The sequence below is a fragment of the Salvelinus sp. IW2-2015 genome, linkage group LG6.1 (assembly GCF_002910315.2).
Source record: "Salvelinus sp. IW2-2015 linkage group LG6.1, ASM291031v2, whole genome shotgun sequence".
Classification (NCBI taxonomy): domain Eukaryota; kingdom Metazoa; phylum Chordata; class Actinopteri; order Salmoniformes; family Salmonidae; genus Salvelinus; species Salvelinus sp. IW2-2015.
In genome coordinates, this window is record NC_036845.1 from 17,235,181 (window position 1) to 17,251,468 (window position 16,288).

General features: G+C 45.7%; 1 protein-coding gene across 1 annotated transcript in view; it reads left to right on the forward strand.

Moving 5' to 3' along the window:
• Positions 1 to 16,288, forward strand: part of LOC111964685 (peroxisomal targeting signal 1 receptor-like) — a gene marked incomplete at its 5' end in the record, with an annotated part of 26,855 nt that overhangs the window by 3,316 nt on the left and 7,251 nt on the right. Inside the window, 6 exons of the mRNA XM_070443834.1 lie at positions 10,967 to 11,080; positions 11,592 to 11,675; positions 12,728 to 12,847; positions 13,893 to 14,036; positions 14,204 to 14,274; positions 14,563 to 14,575. Coding sequence (XP_070299935.1) covers positions 10,967 to 11,080; positions 11,592 to 11,675; positions 12,728 to 12,847; positions 13,893 to 14,036; positions 14,204 to 14,274; positions 14,563 to 14,575 — 546 coding nt within the window. The remainder of the gene's footprint in view (positions 1 to 10,966; positions 11,081 to 11,591; positions 11,676 to 12,727; positions 12,848 to 13,892; positions 14,037 to 14,203; positions 14,275 to 14,562; positions 14,576 to 16,288) is intronic.

Genomic DNA, 16,288 nt, shown 5'->3' on the forward strand with positions numbered 1-16,288 from the left:
TAAGGGGTGGTTGGAGGGCAGTAGGAGGCAACTCTTTTAACTCTGGTCTAAACATTTTTATCCATGGCAACTTTATCGTAAGAGTAGGGGTGTTAACCCCGGTGTCCATGGGCCGCCTAATCCAACCCCAGCTTCCAACTGGCTTCATTCACCCACCTCCTCTCCCCCCTCAGTCAACTTTCCTGGTTAAAATAAGGGTTAGTTTAAAGTTAAAGATAGTTTGCTTTCATTTCAACAATGAATAAGTTCAAGCATTTTCTGTCCAGGCAAAGGAAATTGCCTTGTTTGTTTGCTAAGTTGCTGTTCATAGATTTACTCTCTTCTTTTTCTTCCCTCCCTTTCTTTTCTCCCCTCGCTCTCCTCACCCCCTCCAGGGGTACCAGTTTGAGGAGGACAACCCTACAGTCGCCATACCCAGGACCGCCCTTGCTGAGGGGGTGAGGAGGATGAGGCCAGGGGACATCCCTTGGGGCCGTGCGCCTGTTTGAGAGCGCGTACAGAGAGAACCAGACACACAGCTGGTGAGACCACTCATAATTAATAATAATAACTCTGATATAATAGTATCTCAAGGTGAAATTTTTCTGGCTAACAAGCGCTGGGACTAAGGGATTCTTTCCTACCGCTGTAGCATTAGTGGGTGAGGTAAAGAGAATAAGCATCTCTCACACTTTTTTCCCCCTTCTTTTTTTTAGGCATGGCCAATATCTGGGATCCTGTCAGGCAGAGAACGAACAAGAAGTTTGCAAAGCCATCAGTGCCCTCCGCGGTAAAGAGTGGAATAGCAGCCTCACTACTGGAGAGAAGTCCCTCCACGTGTGTCCCTCACGCTACTTTGGGTACAAAAGTAGTGCACTATATAGAGCAGGGTTGTCAAACTATTTCATCGGGACCGCTATCTGTCTTCAACAAGGTTCGAGGGCACACTGAAAATGTGTTATTTCTTGCTGGTCAAAATGTGCAAAAACTTTCCTGTTCATGTTTTTTTAAAATGTTTTTTTTGCTCCTGATTACTAGCTTTTGTTTCGGTGATTGTTAGCAGCTGGCAGAGGTGAGGAATTGTATAAATTAGTCCATTTCATATACTGAGCAACGAAGTTTCAACAGGTTTTTTACTCGAGTTACAGTTCATATAAGGAAAGTCAGCTCAATTGAAATAAATTCCATTAGGCCCTAATCTTATGGATTTCACATGACTGGGCATGGGGTGTAGCCAATGGGTGGGCCTGGGAGGGCGTAGTCCCACCCACTTGGGAGCCAGGCTGCCCAATCTGTAAGGAGTTTTTTTCCCACAAAAAGGGCTTTATTACAGAACAAAAATAGCTCCTCATTCATCAGCTTGTCCGGTGGTGTCTGATAGATCAGAGATCCGCACCGGTGAAGATAGCATGGATTTTTGGAGGCCTGGGGGCTGGGATGGTTACACGTGGTCTGCGGTTGTCAGGACAGGTTGGACATACTGTCAAATTCCTCTAAAATAACGTTTGGAGCGGCTTATGGTAGAGAATTATCATTTAAATTCTCTGTAAAAGCTCTGGTGGACATTCTGCAGTCCGCATGCAATGCGACGTTCGATCAACTTGAGACATTTTGTGTATTTGTGTTGTGTGACAAAATTTCACATTTTTAGAGTGGCCTTTATTGGTCCCAGCCACAACATGCACCTGTGTAGATGATCAGTGATTGGAAAAAGTACCCAATTGTCATACTTGAGTAAAAGTAAAGATACTTAATAGAAACTGACTCAAGTAAAAGTTGAGTCACCCGGCAGTAAAATCTACTTGAGTAATAAGTCACAATATACCTTTAAGGTATCAAAAGTTAGTCCTAAATCATTTAATGTTCTTATATTAACCAAACACACCAGCACCATTTTAAATTTTTTTTAAATTTTTAATTACGGATAGCCGGGGCACACTCCAACTCAGTACATTAATCTACAAACAAGCAATGTGTTTTAGTGAGTCCCCTAAAATCAGAGGCAGGTAGAGATGACCAGGGATGGTTCTCGTGATAAGTTGTTGAATTAGACAATTTTCACTGTCCTGCAATAGGCAGATTCCTCTGTCCAGTGTTGCTTCTTTTTCCCATCTTAATCTTTTTCCCTTTTATTGGCCGGTCTGAGATTATGGCTTTTTTCTTTGGCAACTGCCTAGCAAGCCAGCCCATCCCCGCGCCAGTGCCCTTTCTCGCCTGCTTCCGCGATGTTGACGGCTCCCTCGCGCTGCCTTCTCTCGCCGCGCGTTCACTTCGATCCTCCTACATCAAACGTCCTCCGCCAGTCCTGAACGCCTACTCTGTGAGCGCCGTCCTCTCTCTCACACTTCACCGCACCACTCCCTAATCCCTGACTCTCGTCCCTCCGCCTGGTGCCTCAGTTTTGTGCACCGGGCCTCCCCACTCCTCTTTCTTTCCTCTCTCGGCTCTACCCGCACGCAAGCGTTTGCTGCTGTTCCTGTGCCCAAGCGGCAGTACCCGTCCACCCCAGCCGCCTTGTCCCCCCGGCCAGATCCCTTCACCCACGCCTTTCCCTTCCCGGCACATCCCTCCTCCTCCTGCGACTCCGCACATCCAGCCCTTCTCTCCTCCTCCACCGCCCACAAGCACCTCAGATTCTGACGAGTTTCAGAAGAGAAGGTCTTCTCGTTGTCTGGCCATCTTTTGCAGCGCTCACACTCAACCTACCAAATGCTCGATACAAAAAAGAACTAACACAGAAATAACTAACAATCTAAAGAAGGCCAGTTTTATTGTCTTCTTTATTCAGGTCTAACACTGTTTCAAGTGTTGCTAGACATAATTAAGCAAAAAAAAGGGTTTTCTTAAAGTATGATCAATTAGGCTTTTTTAAAATGATAAGACTTGGATTAGCTAACAACGTGCCATTGACACAGGAGTGGAGTGGGTTGGCTGATGAGATGGGGGGGCGCGCTGGGGCCTGTGGGGGGAAGGCAGGGGGCGCGCGGATGGTGGAGAGTGATGGTGGCCGGGGTGTAAGGAGAAGGAGTCTGGCGCTGGTGGGTGGGTGTGGGGAAAGAGGCGCGCGTGTGAAGCGCGGAGGAGGTGAGGTCGATGGGGTGTGAGGCCCGGAGCAGGTTGGAGGGACGAGAGGTGGTGTTAGTTTCTATCTGTATTATTTCTGTATTTCAATGTTTTGACTCGTTTTTTATATTGGACATAAAGAATTAGCTTTTCTTTCAAAAACAGGGCACATTTTTTCAAGTGACCCCAAACTTTTTGAACGGTAGTGTGTGTGGTGTGTGCGCACAAAGCTGTCATCAAGGCATGGGTGGCTACTTTGAGGGAATCTCCAACTCCCTACATACTCACTCCCTTTTGCATCTCTGTCTCCCTCAACTTCTTCTTGGTTCCGACTCCACACCCCTCTCCCTCGTCCTTTACTCATTGCTGGCTCTCACTTCCTTCTTCCATCCAGTCTCCTCCTCGGACTTGCCTCTTCACATCTTCTCTCTTTATTCCCCTACCCAATACTCACGACCAAATGCACGTCAAACCCACATACACCGCACACAAACCCCTTCGAATGAAAAAAAGAAGAAAGATGTTAAACCACCCATGAGCCGGCATTGAATTGGGTTTGTGATGTCCTGACACCCTGAATAGAGAAAAAGGGTGCCTTTTGGGACGTAGCTCCTAGTGTGACATTAAGAGTAATGTCACGAAGGTTGTACTTATTTTTGATTTTGAATACATGTTTATGTGTGGCTTGATACAAAGCTGCTATGATAAGCATGAACTTGGGTGCAAAATAGGAAGTCCTTGAAGTTACATGATGCCTGTTGAGGACTTGTTGCCTTTTGGTGTTGGCTGACAAAAATTTCTCATTTTTTTCTCTCTCTTTCTTGTTCTCTCTGTTCTTGCTCTCTTTTCTTCTCTCGCCGTTAGATCTGCATGAGTTGAAGAAGGAACAATCCCTGACCGCTCTGATGGCACTGGCCGTCAGTTTTGCCCAAACGGATCGCTGCACAGGCTAGGCCTGTGAGACCTTTGGCGCGATTGGCTGAGGCAACCCGGCGTAAAAACCGGTCCAGTTCCTGGAGTCAGAGTGAGGGAGGAGAGAGGACGGAGGGACCAGAGCGCGGAAGGATTTGGCTCACTGGCTGCCGAGTGAGTTTGACTATTTCATATGTGTAAATGTGGTGTGCATGTATATTCAAAATAGTCTTTAGAACTCCAATCAATATAATCCACCCATGAAATGCTAATATCAATCAGGAGGGTGTGCTGGCTGTTATTTTCTCAATGTTTTATATTGTTACTAAAACATGGATTCTCTATTCTGTTGGCTTTAAAATATTGGTATATTTTCATCTTTGTTAAATCTTCTTTCTCTCTTCTCTCTTTTTCCCCATCTCTTGGTTGCTTCCTTTCCTCCTTTACTTCTCTATGATCTTTTTTGTTTACATGTAGGTGCAGTCCTGTTCTCATGTGCGGCGTAAACCTTCTGACTCGTCGCCGCTGTCGACCCTTCAGTCTTTATCATGTGTCGGCCTGGGACGTCCCTCTTCAAATCTGAGCGAGCCCGGCGGCAGTATGACAACGCGCCCGTGCGCCACCTCTGTTCCTTCACACCCCCGCGGCCCCTCTCTCGTCAACCCCGGGGGGGGGGGGGGGCGCGCGGGACGGGAGGGGTACAGGGCGGTCGTAGGGGGGGGTTAGCGCCTGTCCCTTTTGGCAGAAAAGCATCCCCAAAGTAACTGATCGTTTCCACCTCATGCTTAACGGTTGGGATGGTGTTCTTGGGGTTGTACTCATCTTCTTCTTCCTCAAAACAGCGAGTGAGTTTTAGACCAAAAAGCTCTATTCTTTGTCTCATCAGACACATGGGACCTTCTCCCATTCCTCCTCTGGATCATCCAGATGGTCATTGGCAAACTCTCAGACGGGCCTGGACATGCGCTGGCTTGAGCAGGGGGACTTGTCGTGCACTACAGGATTTTATCATGACGGCGGTAGTTGTGTAGCTAAAGGTTTTCTTTGAGACTGTGGGTCCCCGCTCTCTTCAGGTCATTGACCAGGTCCTGCCGTGTAGTTTGGGCTGATCCTCACCTTCCTCATGATCATTGAGCCCCACGAGGTGAAGATCGCTTGCATGGAGCCCCAGACCGAGGGTGAATTGACCGTTATCTTGAACTTCTTCATTTCTAATATTCGCAACAGTTGGGTTGCTTCTCACCAAGCTGCTTGCCTATTGTCCTGTAGCCCATCCGCCTTGTGCAGGTCCTAACAATTTTATCCCTGATGTCTTACACGCTCTCTGGTCTGGCATTGTGGAGAGGTTGGAGTTCTTTTGATTGAGTGTGTGGACAGGTGGTCTTTTTATACAGGTAACGAGTTCATAACAGGTGCAGTTATACAGGTAATGAGTGGGAGAAAGGAAGGGCTTCTTAAAGAAAACTAACAGGTCTGTGGAGCTGGAATTCTTACTGGTTGGTAAGCGTGATCAAATACTTATGTCATGCCAATGAAATGCAAATTAATTACTTAAAAATCATACAAATGGTGATTTTTTCTGGATTTTTTGTTTTAGATTCGCGTCTCTCACAGTTGAAGTGTACCTATGAATAACAAATTACAGACCTTACATGCTTTTATAAGTAGGAAAACTGCCAAATCGTCAGTGTATCAAAATACTTGTTCTCCCCACTGTATATATATTCTTTCTATTACCGTTGATGTTGTACATGGAGAAGCGGTTGCAGAAGTTAGCCATGTTGGTCTCCTGTCCTGAGAGGGCTTTCTGAGGGGCCTTCTGGACTGTCTCTGTGAAGCCATCGATCTAGATTCTGTACAGGGGACAGATTCAGCATAGAGACTCTGTACGGGGGACAGATTCCATCATCTAGACTCTGTACAGGGGACAGATTCACATCAGAGATCTGTACAGGGACAGATTCACAATCATCTAGACTCTGTAACAGGGGACAGATTCACATATCTAGACTCTGTACCGGGGACAAGATTCACATCATCTAGATCTGTTACAGGGGGCAGATTCCATCAGAGACTCTGTAACAGGGGACAGATTCCACATCATCTAGACTCTGTCAGGGGACAGATGTCAATCATCTAAGATTCTGTACAGGGGGACAGATTCAAATCAGAGACTCGTACAGGGTGACAGATTCACATCATCTAGACTTGTCAGGGGACAGATTCCACTCAGAGACTCTGTACAGGGGACAGTTCACATCAAATCTAGACTCTGTACAGGGGGACAGATTCACATCATCTAGACTCTGTATCAGGGGGACAGATTCACATCATCTAGACCTCTGTACAGGGGAGGACAGATTCACATCAATCTAGATCGTGTACAGTGGGGACAGTTCACATCTCTAGACTCTGTAGCAGGGGACAGATTCACATCATCAGAACCTCTTTTTTGGGGGTAACAGGGGACAGATTCCACATCATCTAGACTCTGTACAGGGGAAGATTACAATCATCTAGACTGTGTACAGCGGGGAACAGATTCACATCATCTAGACTCTGTACAGGGGGACAGATTTCCATGCATCTATGACTCTGTACGGGGGACAGATTCCACATCAAGAGACTCTGTACAGGGGGACAGATTACATCAGAGACTCTGTAACCAGGGGGACAGATTCACATCAGAGACTCTGTACAGGGGACAGATTCACATCATCTAGACTCTGAACAGGGGACAGTATTCAACATCATCTAGACTCTGTCAGGGGACAGATTCACCATCAGAGACTCTGTAGGGACAGATTCACTCATCTAGACTCTGTAACAGGGACAGATTCCCATTCATCTAGACTCTGTACAGGGGGACATTCACATCATCTAGACTCTGAACAGGGACAGATTCACATCATCTACGAACTCTGCTTACATTGGCGACAGACAGAGTCAATTCCTACTCATATCATCTAATGACTTCGGTTGTCATTACAAGGTGTGGACTCTAGATGGAATAGTCTTAGACCTACTCGCTCACTCTGATGGGCTATAGGATATCATACATCATAGGTCTAGACTTCGATTTTATACTCATGTGCAGAAACATGATATATTCAACGCTCATGTCATCTAAGAACTTCTTGCTAAACAGGGGACAGATATTTTCTCACGATCATCTAAAGTACATATCTGTGTACACTGCGCGGCACATGTACTTCTCTCGCAGTATCTAAGTACTCTCTTGTGCAATCTGGGGAGTACAAAGTTTCCAGAATCATTCACATCTTAGCAGAATATTCGGGTACATGGCGCGATGGCCGACTATGATTTCACAATGCTAATCTACGATCTCCTGGTATACGATGCGCGAGCACATTGTATTTCTACATTATTTCATTACACGGCTGTGACAGTGTGGAGGAGTAACTGGTTACACACCATATAAAGAATCTCGCTCGTTACAAAAGGGGAACAGAGACTCACTATACTCCTAGATCCCTGTAAACCGCGGGAGAGATCTCTAGCCATCATCTTAGGTTCACTCTTCGTCACTCACACCGTATCCGGGACCTGGAGATCTTACACCACTTATCTAATTCTCTACGAAGTCTAATGCTCCACAGACGCGCGTATACAGTATCTTCACAATAAACTCTAGACCAGCTACCCCTCCTCACATCGCTGGCAGATCACATCATCTGACTCGTTGTCACTACGCACTGTGTGTGATCAGCCTATGTCGCACTAGAATATTAAGATAACGGAAATCGTTCATGTGAAAGTTCAGGGAGAATAAAGATATTTACACAGATAATTACTAGACTCATGTATCAGTAGGGACCGATTTCTAGCATAAAGAGACTCTGTTTTAGCAGGGGTGATCGATGATTTCACGAGTGTGCTATTCTTAGACATACGCTTGGAATGAACTATGTGTGTGCTTATCAAGGAATTGCAATGTCATCTTGTATGACTCATGTTACAGTGGGGACAGATTTGATCAGATCCTATATAGACTTTCTGGTTTACTACGCCTGGTGGGAACACTGTTTGTCTCACAATTCATCATCTAGAATCTTCTTGTCAGGGACAGGATGATTCGACCTTATTCTGACTTCTGTACAGGGGACAGATACTGTTTCTAGCTATTCACGATATCTATTCGCTAACTCGTATACATACGGCAGGACTCGGGTAATATACACATATAGATCAATGAAGAGCTAGTCGCACGCTGGGTTTAGCACAACATGGTTTGGGATCTATGCGACTCAGTCAACAGCAGTCATCTAGACTCTCTGCTGCTACAGTGGGGACACAGCAATGTTAATACATTCTACGATCTTTCTTGTGTAAACTGGAAGATATCTCACAAGTCAGAGCTACTGAATCCTCTGATAATGGGGTATAGATATCCACGTATACGTAGTAGAGCCATCTGGCAATAAAGGGCGGAGACATGATTCACACTAATCATAATAGTTTCCAGAGAGCACAGAGATTTGGAGCATGCAGAATGTTGGCACCACTCCATGAGACTCCTGCTAAACCAGGGATCAGGATGAATCGGAACATCAGATATCTGAGTATCTAGAAAGGTGGATCAGGATGTCGCATGTAAGAAGCACCAGTTGCTAGTCAGTAATGGGAGACGCTATGAGCGAGAGGCTCATAACTATTCGATCTGTCCAGGAGGAAAACAGATTGTCTCTTATCCTTTGGTGTGATCATAATTGTTACAAGATGTGCGTGGAGACTATACAACTCATTAATACATAGTGTACTCAGTGGTACAGTGGGATGAATTTCCGAGATTTATACTAGGAGCATACTGTCGATAAAGGGGTGGACAGATCACATTCAATTTTCTATGCAATATAGTTCATGCAGGGGGACTCATGTTATTTTCACTTCTATCTAGACTGTACAGGGGGACAGATTTCCACATCATCTACGCACTCTGTAACGCCGCGGGGACCAAGATTCCCATCATCTAGTATTTTCTGTATAAAAGGGGAGTCAGATTGTTTCAGCAACTTTCATTCAGTATCGGTTGGAGCTACCGGGGGAACAAGATACTTTCATTGATCTTTCTATACTACAGAGCATCACTCGTCAAGAGTGGAGACTTCAAGGATAGAGTACAGAGAGGATATTAGGAGCATGACGTTGCGAGGGGAGATGGGACTATGATTTTTACGCGTATATCATATCTTCAAGAACTACGCGGTATATCATGTGACGGTACAGTTTCAACATCATTTCCTACCTGAATCTGCAATACAGGACAGCAGGTATCTTACATCCCACCTCCTAGACCTTCCTGCTTTACATATGGTGAGACATGATTTTCCTATATCCATATACTATCAGTATTCATGTATTTCTACGTGGGCGCGTATGAGTAAACTATCCACGCAGACTCTGTACAGGGGGACACGCACGTTTACGACTCATTGATAGCATTGATCCTCTGCTACAGGGGAACACCTGCACTGGCTTCCTGTCTGTGATTGTTTTTCCTTTTTTTCACAAGACACTAAAACTACCACCTCTTGAACTATTTTACTCAGCTCACCTGTTTGTGGCAATGAACAGAATGTACTCTCTCTCTTTCTCACTCTTGTCCTTTACGGCGCTGTGCTGGGGAGTCTGAGGTGAGCTGTTCTCCCTCATCCAGACAGCTGTCTCTGCTCCTCCTTCAAGCTTCTGGGTCCCTTGTTCAGCGTGTATTGTTGTGCTGGTCTGTTTGTCTGGGGTCTTTGCTGTCCTCGAGTGGTGCTGAACAGCTCGAGACAGCAAAAGAGCTGCGCGAGCTTCATTTTCCAGCTTGGCGCATTTCTACCTCGGCATCAATGCAGGAGCAGTGCATTGTGGGACTGGGTTTTCTCAGGACTAAGGGGGACACTCCTCTTGGGGCTGCTCATCTATGGGGTGGGGAGGTGGTCCAAGGATGAGCTTCTTATGCTGTGCCTCTCTTTGATCTTGTAGAAGTCTTAAACTGCAAACTTGTTTGAGGCCAACAATACTGTTCCAGATCTGTACAGGTTGAACATGAACCTTTGTCAAGTGTCAGGGTCTTCGTTGTCCATTATTCTTAGTTTCCCACATACCCACTTTCCATTAACAGAAGGGTAGTGTGCTCTTATAGCACTGTGCCATGCAGGGGATGGTCTGTGAGGAAAATTAAGTGTATGATCCCCGTTTGTAAGAGTAGCAAATAAGTAAGTAGGTTAGTCACAAAATCAAAAGGTTGTAAATGTTCTCATTTTTAAATTTGGTGTTTACGTAATGCTAGAGGGTAGTTTTCTTGTATCAAGTCTGTGTGAAGAAGACTCAGAAATGTATCCTTCTCCTTCTCCTTCTCTCTCAGGACTACCTGGCTGTGGAATAAACTGGGCGCTACCCTGGCCAATGGACAGCCGCAGAGGAGGCTGTTGCCGCTACAGGGAGGGCGCTGGACACTGCAGCCAGGCTTCATCCGCAGTCGGTAACACCTGGGAATCACTGTGGTCAACCTGAGCCACAAGGTGGAGAGAGAGATACAAAAATTCACACAATACGTTTAAACATATATATATTGATATTTGAATCAAAACCACTTAATAATCCTGTGCTTTCTTATGTTGTCAAGGTAAGTTGTGATTAAGTCATAACAGGAGTAGAAATTTGGACTTTAGTTAATGTATTGACTTTGTTCACGAATATAATTATTTTTGCCTTAATCAATCTATTGAATGCACCACAATTGCTATTTCAGAGTTTTGGACCCCGTATTCTCTTTCTGGTTTACAGAGAGGCCGTGGAGCACTTCCTGAAGCCCTGTCCCTGATGCGGCCAAGGCGTCGGGGGATGGGCGGAGACGGTCAGTGCAGCCGGGCCCCGGGGGGCGCCGCAGCCACCATGATAGTCCGAGACAACATCTGGTCCACCCTGCGCATGGGCCTTAGCCATGATGGGAGAGAGCTCGTCATACACGGGCCTCCCCCCGTTCTCCGCTCCCTGGTTGCCATAGTTCCTGGAGGAGACTGGGGGAGGGACTTTACCCKTGACAACCCAAGAGTGGGATCAGAAGCTTGCCAAAGCTAAGGCTAAACAGGCACATCAATGGGCTTCTGTCGTCAGGCAGGTAGGACCCCTGACGCCACGGCAACACTGCCCAGTGGCTCCGCCACCGGCTTTCTGTCAAGAAAGTTGTGTTGAGCTGATGATATTTTTCATCAGCCCTTTTTTACTGTAGTTTGATGGCTGTTTTTAGTGGCAGAATGTTGTGCCCCATGTAGGTTTTCCCGTAGTTTCTTAGCACTTTGTATAAACCCAAGGACGATGCACTGTTTTTGCTGATTTTAAACTTGCATTTAGATTATAGCAATTACTTTTAGAAAAGTAGTAAAGACGACCTGCACTAGAGGTGTATAGATTGTAGGGGAGAAAGGGAGTGGGAGAATGGGTGTGGTTCTCTGATTTGTTTTGCTTCTTTCCATTCCTTTATCTTGTCTTCCTCTTTCACCCCTCTTCGCCATCTTGTTCTGCTTCTCCTTTACTGTCACAACCTCAACATCCCACTTTAAGTGTTGTTATAGAGTTATGGACAACTTGGTGTCCACATCTGCCATTGCTACCTCTTCCTTCCTGTTCAGGTCTCAGTGGAGTCAGCGGAATCATGGGTAGATGAGTTCGCCACAGCAGGTCCAGATTTCCAGCAAGCTAAAGCTGCTGTGGAGGTAAGAGAGATACGATACAATAGGTAAGATAACAGAATAATGACCATAAGTATTTTTAAACATCTTCCAAATTGTATCTATCAAGAATAATTCCAGCCTATGGCCTAACATTCACATAACTGGGCAAGGGTGCAGCTATGGGTGGGCCTGGGAGGGCATAGGCCCACCCTCTTAGGAGCCAGACCCAGCCAATAAAAATGTGTTTTTCCCCACAAAAGGGCTTCTATTACAAACAGAAATACTCCAAAGCACCCCCTCAGACGATCCCGCAGGTGGAGAAGCCGAATGTGGAGGTCCTAGTCTGGCGTGGGTACACGTGGTCAGCGGTTGTGAGGCCGGTTGGACGCACTGCTAAATTCTCTAAAATTACGTTAGAGAAGGCTTATGGTAGAGAAATGAACATTCAATTATCTGGCAACAGCTCTGGTGGACATTCCTGCAGTCAGCATGCAAATTGCACGCTCCCTCAACTTGAGACATCTGTTGTATTGTGTGACACAACTGCACATTTTAGTGGCCTTTTATTGTCCCCAGCACAAGGTGCACCTGTGTAATGATCATGCTGTTTAATCAGCATCTTGATAAGCCACACCTGTCAGGTGGATGGATTTTCTTGGCAAAGGAGGGAGACATGCTCACTAACAGGGATGTAAACACATTTTTGCACAACGTTTGAAAGAAATAAGCCTTTTGTGCGTATGGAACGTTTCTGGGATCTTTTATTTCAGCATCATGAAACATGGGACCAACACTACATGTTGCGTTTATATTTTTGTTCAGTATATATTAAGCTCTTTACATGTACTAATAATGCCATTGCACATTTTCACTTCACACATCAGGTAATTACCATGTATCATTGGCTTAAAGTACACTGTGTATATAGAACCTTTATCAAAGTTCACATTGGCCCTTTGGTCCAAACCACTATTTTTATTGGATGCCAATGTTAACATTAGGGGGATTCCCACAGCAACTGGTATGATGATGATGCCCAGCACCCCCATCATTTGACCCCTGACTTTGACATTGTGATTGTTCCTCTGTATCAGAGCGACGTGGACTTCTGGGAGAAGCTGCAGCAGGAGTGGGAGGAGATGGCCAAGAGAGATGCAGAAAGTCACCCCTGGCTCTCCGATTTTGACCAGATGCTCAGCAGCTCCTACGACAAGGTACTTGACATAGCTTCCTATCCACCTGTGGACGTGGTGTTGGAGGGCCAGTAGGAGGCACTCTGTACTCTGGTCTAAAAAAAAATATATCCCAATGCCCCAGGGCAGTGATTGGGGACATTACTCAGTGTATGGTGCGGTATTTTGGATGGGACGTTAAACAGGTGTTCTGACTCTCTGTGGTCACTAAAGATCCCATGGCACTTATCATAAGAGTAAGGATGTTGGCCTCCAGAGTGGCACAGTGGTCTAAGGCACTGCATCGCAGTGCTAGCTGTGCCACTAGAGATTCTGGGTTTGAGTCCAGGCTCTGTCGCAGCCGGCCACGACCGAGAGACCCATGGGGCGACGCACAATTGGCACAGCGTCGTACGGGTTGGGGGAGGGTTTGGCCAGCAGGGATGTCCTTGTCCCATCGCGCACTAGCGACTCCTGTGGTGGGCTGGGCGCAGTGCACGCTGACACGTTCGCCATGTGTACAGTGTTTCCTCTGACACATTGGTGCGGCTGGCTTCCGGGTTAAGTGGGCATTGTGTCAAGAAGCAGTGCGGCTTGGTTGGGTTGTGTTTCGGAGGACGCACGGCTCTCGACCTTCAGCTCTCCAGAGTCCGTACAGGAGTTGCAGCGATGAGACAAGACTGTAACTACCAATTGGATACCACGAAATTGGTGAGAAAAAGGGGTAAAAAAAAAGAATTTAAAAAATGAGTAGGGATGTTAACCCCGGTGTCCATGGCCACCTAATCAACCCCAGCTTCCAACTGGCTCATTCATCCCCCTCCTCTCCCCTCTAACTCTTCCCCAGGTTGTTGCTGTAAATGAGAATGTGTTCTCAGTCACCTTACCTGGTTAAAATAAGGGTTTGTTTTTAGTTAAGGATAAGTTTAGCCTTCTAGATCACAATGAATATGTTCAGCATTCCTACCTGTCCAGGCTAAAGGAAATCTGCCTTGTCTTGTTTGCTAAGTTGCTGTTCATGATTTAACTCTCTCTCTATTTTTTCCTCCCTTTCTCTTTCCCTCCCTCGCTCTCTCACCCCCTCCAGGGGTACCAGTTTGAGGAGGACAACCCATACCTATCCCACCAGGACCCCCTTGCTGAGGGGGTGAGGAGGATGGAGGCAGGGGACATCCCTGGGGCCGTGCGTCTGTTTGAGAGCGCCGTACAGAGAGAACCAGACAACCAGCTGGTGAGACACTCAGTAATTAATAACTCTGATATAATAATATCTCAAGGTGAAATTATTTCTGGCTAACAAGCGCTGGCGACTAAGGGGGTTCTTTCCTACCCTGTTAGCATTATGTGGGTAAAGAGAACTAAGCACTCTCACACTTTTTTCCTGCTTCTTTTTTTTAGGCATGGCAATATCTGGGAACCTGTCAGGCAGAGAATGAACAAGAGTTTGCAGCCATCAGTGCCCTCYGCAGGTAAAGAGTTTGAATAGCAGCCTCACTAACTGGAGAGAAGTCCCTAGTGTGTCCCAAGTGGCACCCTATTCCCTATATAGGGCACCCATAGGGCTTTGGCCAAAAGTAGTGCACTATATAGAGCAGGGGTGTCAAACTCATGTTGACCCGCATTCTGTCTTCAACAAGGTTCGGAGGGCCACACTGAAAATGTGTTATTTCCTTGCTGTCAAAATGTGCAAAAATCTGTTCATCGTTTTTAGTTTTTTTATGCTCCCTGATTCTAGCTTTTGTTTCGGTGATTGTTAGCAAGCTGGACAGAGTGAGGAAACTGTATGAATGTAGGTCCATTATATACTGAACAAATATATAAACGCAACATGCAACAATTTCAACAGTTTTACTGAGTTACAGTTCATATAAGGAAATCAGTCAATTGAAAAAAATCCATTAGGCCCCAATCTATGGATTTCACATGACTGTGCAGGGGTGTGGGCCTAGGAGGGCATAGGCCCACCCACTTGGGAGCCAGGCCCTGCCAATCAGAACTAGTTTTACCCACAAAAGGGCTTTATTACAGATAAAAATACTCAGTTTCATCAGTTTGGTCTCAGAAATCCCACAGGTGAAGAAGCCGGATGTGGAGGTCCTGGGCTGGGATTGGTTACACATGAGCTGCGGTTGTGAGGCAGGTTGGACATACTGCCAAATTCTATAAAACAACATTGGAGGCAGCTCATGGTTGAGAAATGAACATTCAATTCTCTGGCAAAAGCTCTGGTGGACATTCCTGCTGTCAGTATGCCAATTGCATGCTCCCTCAAAACTTGAGACATCTGTGGTGTTGTGTGACAAAACTGCACATTTTAGAGTGGCCTTTTATTGTCCCCAGCACAACATGCACCTGTGTAATGATCAGTAGTGGAAAAAGTACCCAATTGTCATACTTGAGTAAAAGTAAAGATACCATAATAGAAAATTACAAGTAAAAGTGAGTCACCCAGTAAAATTCTACTTGAGTAAAAGTATTTGGTTTGAAATATACTCAAGTATCAATGAAATTGCTAAAATGTACTTCAGTATCAAAAGTTAAAGTATAAAATGAAACATGGGACCAACACTTTACATGTTGCATTTTTATTTTGTTCTGTATAATTTCTACACCATTTCGATTTGGTTTGAGTCATTTTAAAGTATATGTGCAGTTGAAGTCGGAAGTTTACATACACCTTAGCCAAATACATTTAAACTCAGTTTTTCACAATTCCTGACATTTAATCCTAGTTAAGGTCTGTCTTAGGTTTATTTTAAGAATGTGAAATGTCAGAATAATAGTAGAGAGAATTATTTCTTTCAGCTTTTATTTCTTTCATCACATTCCCAGTGGGTCAGAAGTTTACATACACTCAATTAGTATTTTGTAGCATTGCCTTTAAATTGTTTAACTTGGGTTAAACGTTTCAGGTAGCCTTCCACAAGCTTCCCACAATAAGTTGGATGAATTTTGGCCCATTCCTCCTGACAGAGCTGGTGTAATTGAGTCAGGTTTGTAGGCCTCCTTGCTCGCACACGCTTTTTCAGTCCTACCCACAAATTGTCTATTTGACTGAGGTCAGGGCTTTGCTGTGAAGTGGATAACCTACTAGTGTACCTGTGGTGTGACAGAGAGGGCTGCTGTGAAGTGGATAACCTACTAGTGGTACCTGTGGTGTGACAGAGAGGGCCGCGGTGAAGTGGATAACCTACTAGTGTACCTGTGTGTGACAGAGAGGGCCGCGGTGAAGTGGATAACCTCTAGTGTACCTGTGGGTGTGACAGAGAGGGCCGCGGTGAAGTGGATACCTACTAGTGTACCTGTGGTGGTGACAGAGAGGCGCGGTGAAGTGGATAACCTGCCTAGTGTACCTGTGGTGTGACAGAGAGGCCGCGTGAAGTGGATAACCTACTAGTGTACCTGTGGTGTGACAGAGAGGGCTGCTGTGAAGTGGATAACCTACTAGTGTACCTGTGGTGTGACCAGAGAGGGCCGCGGTGA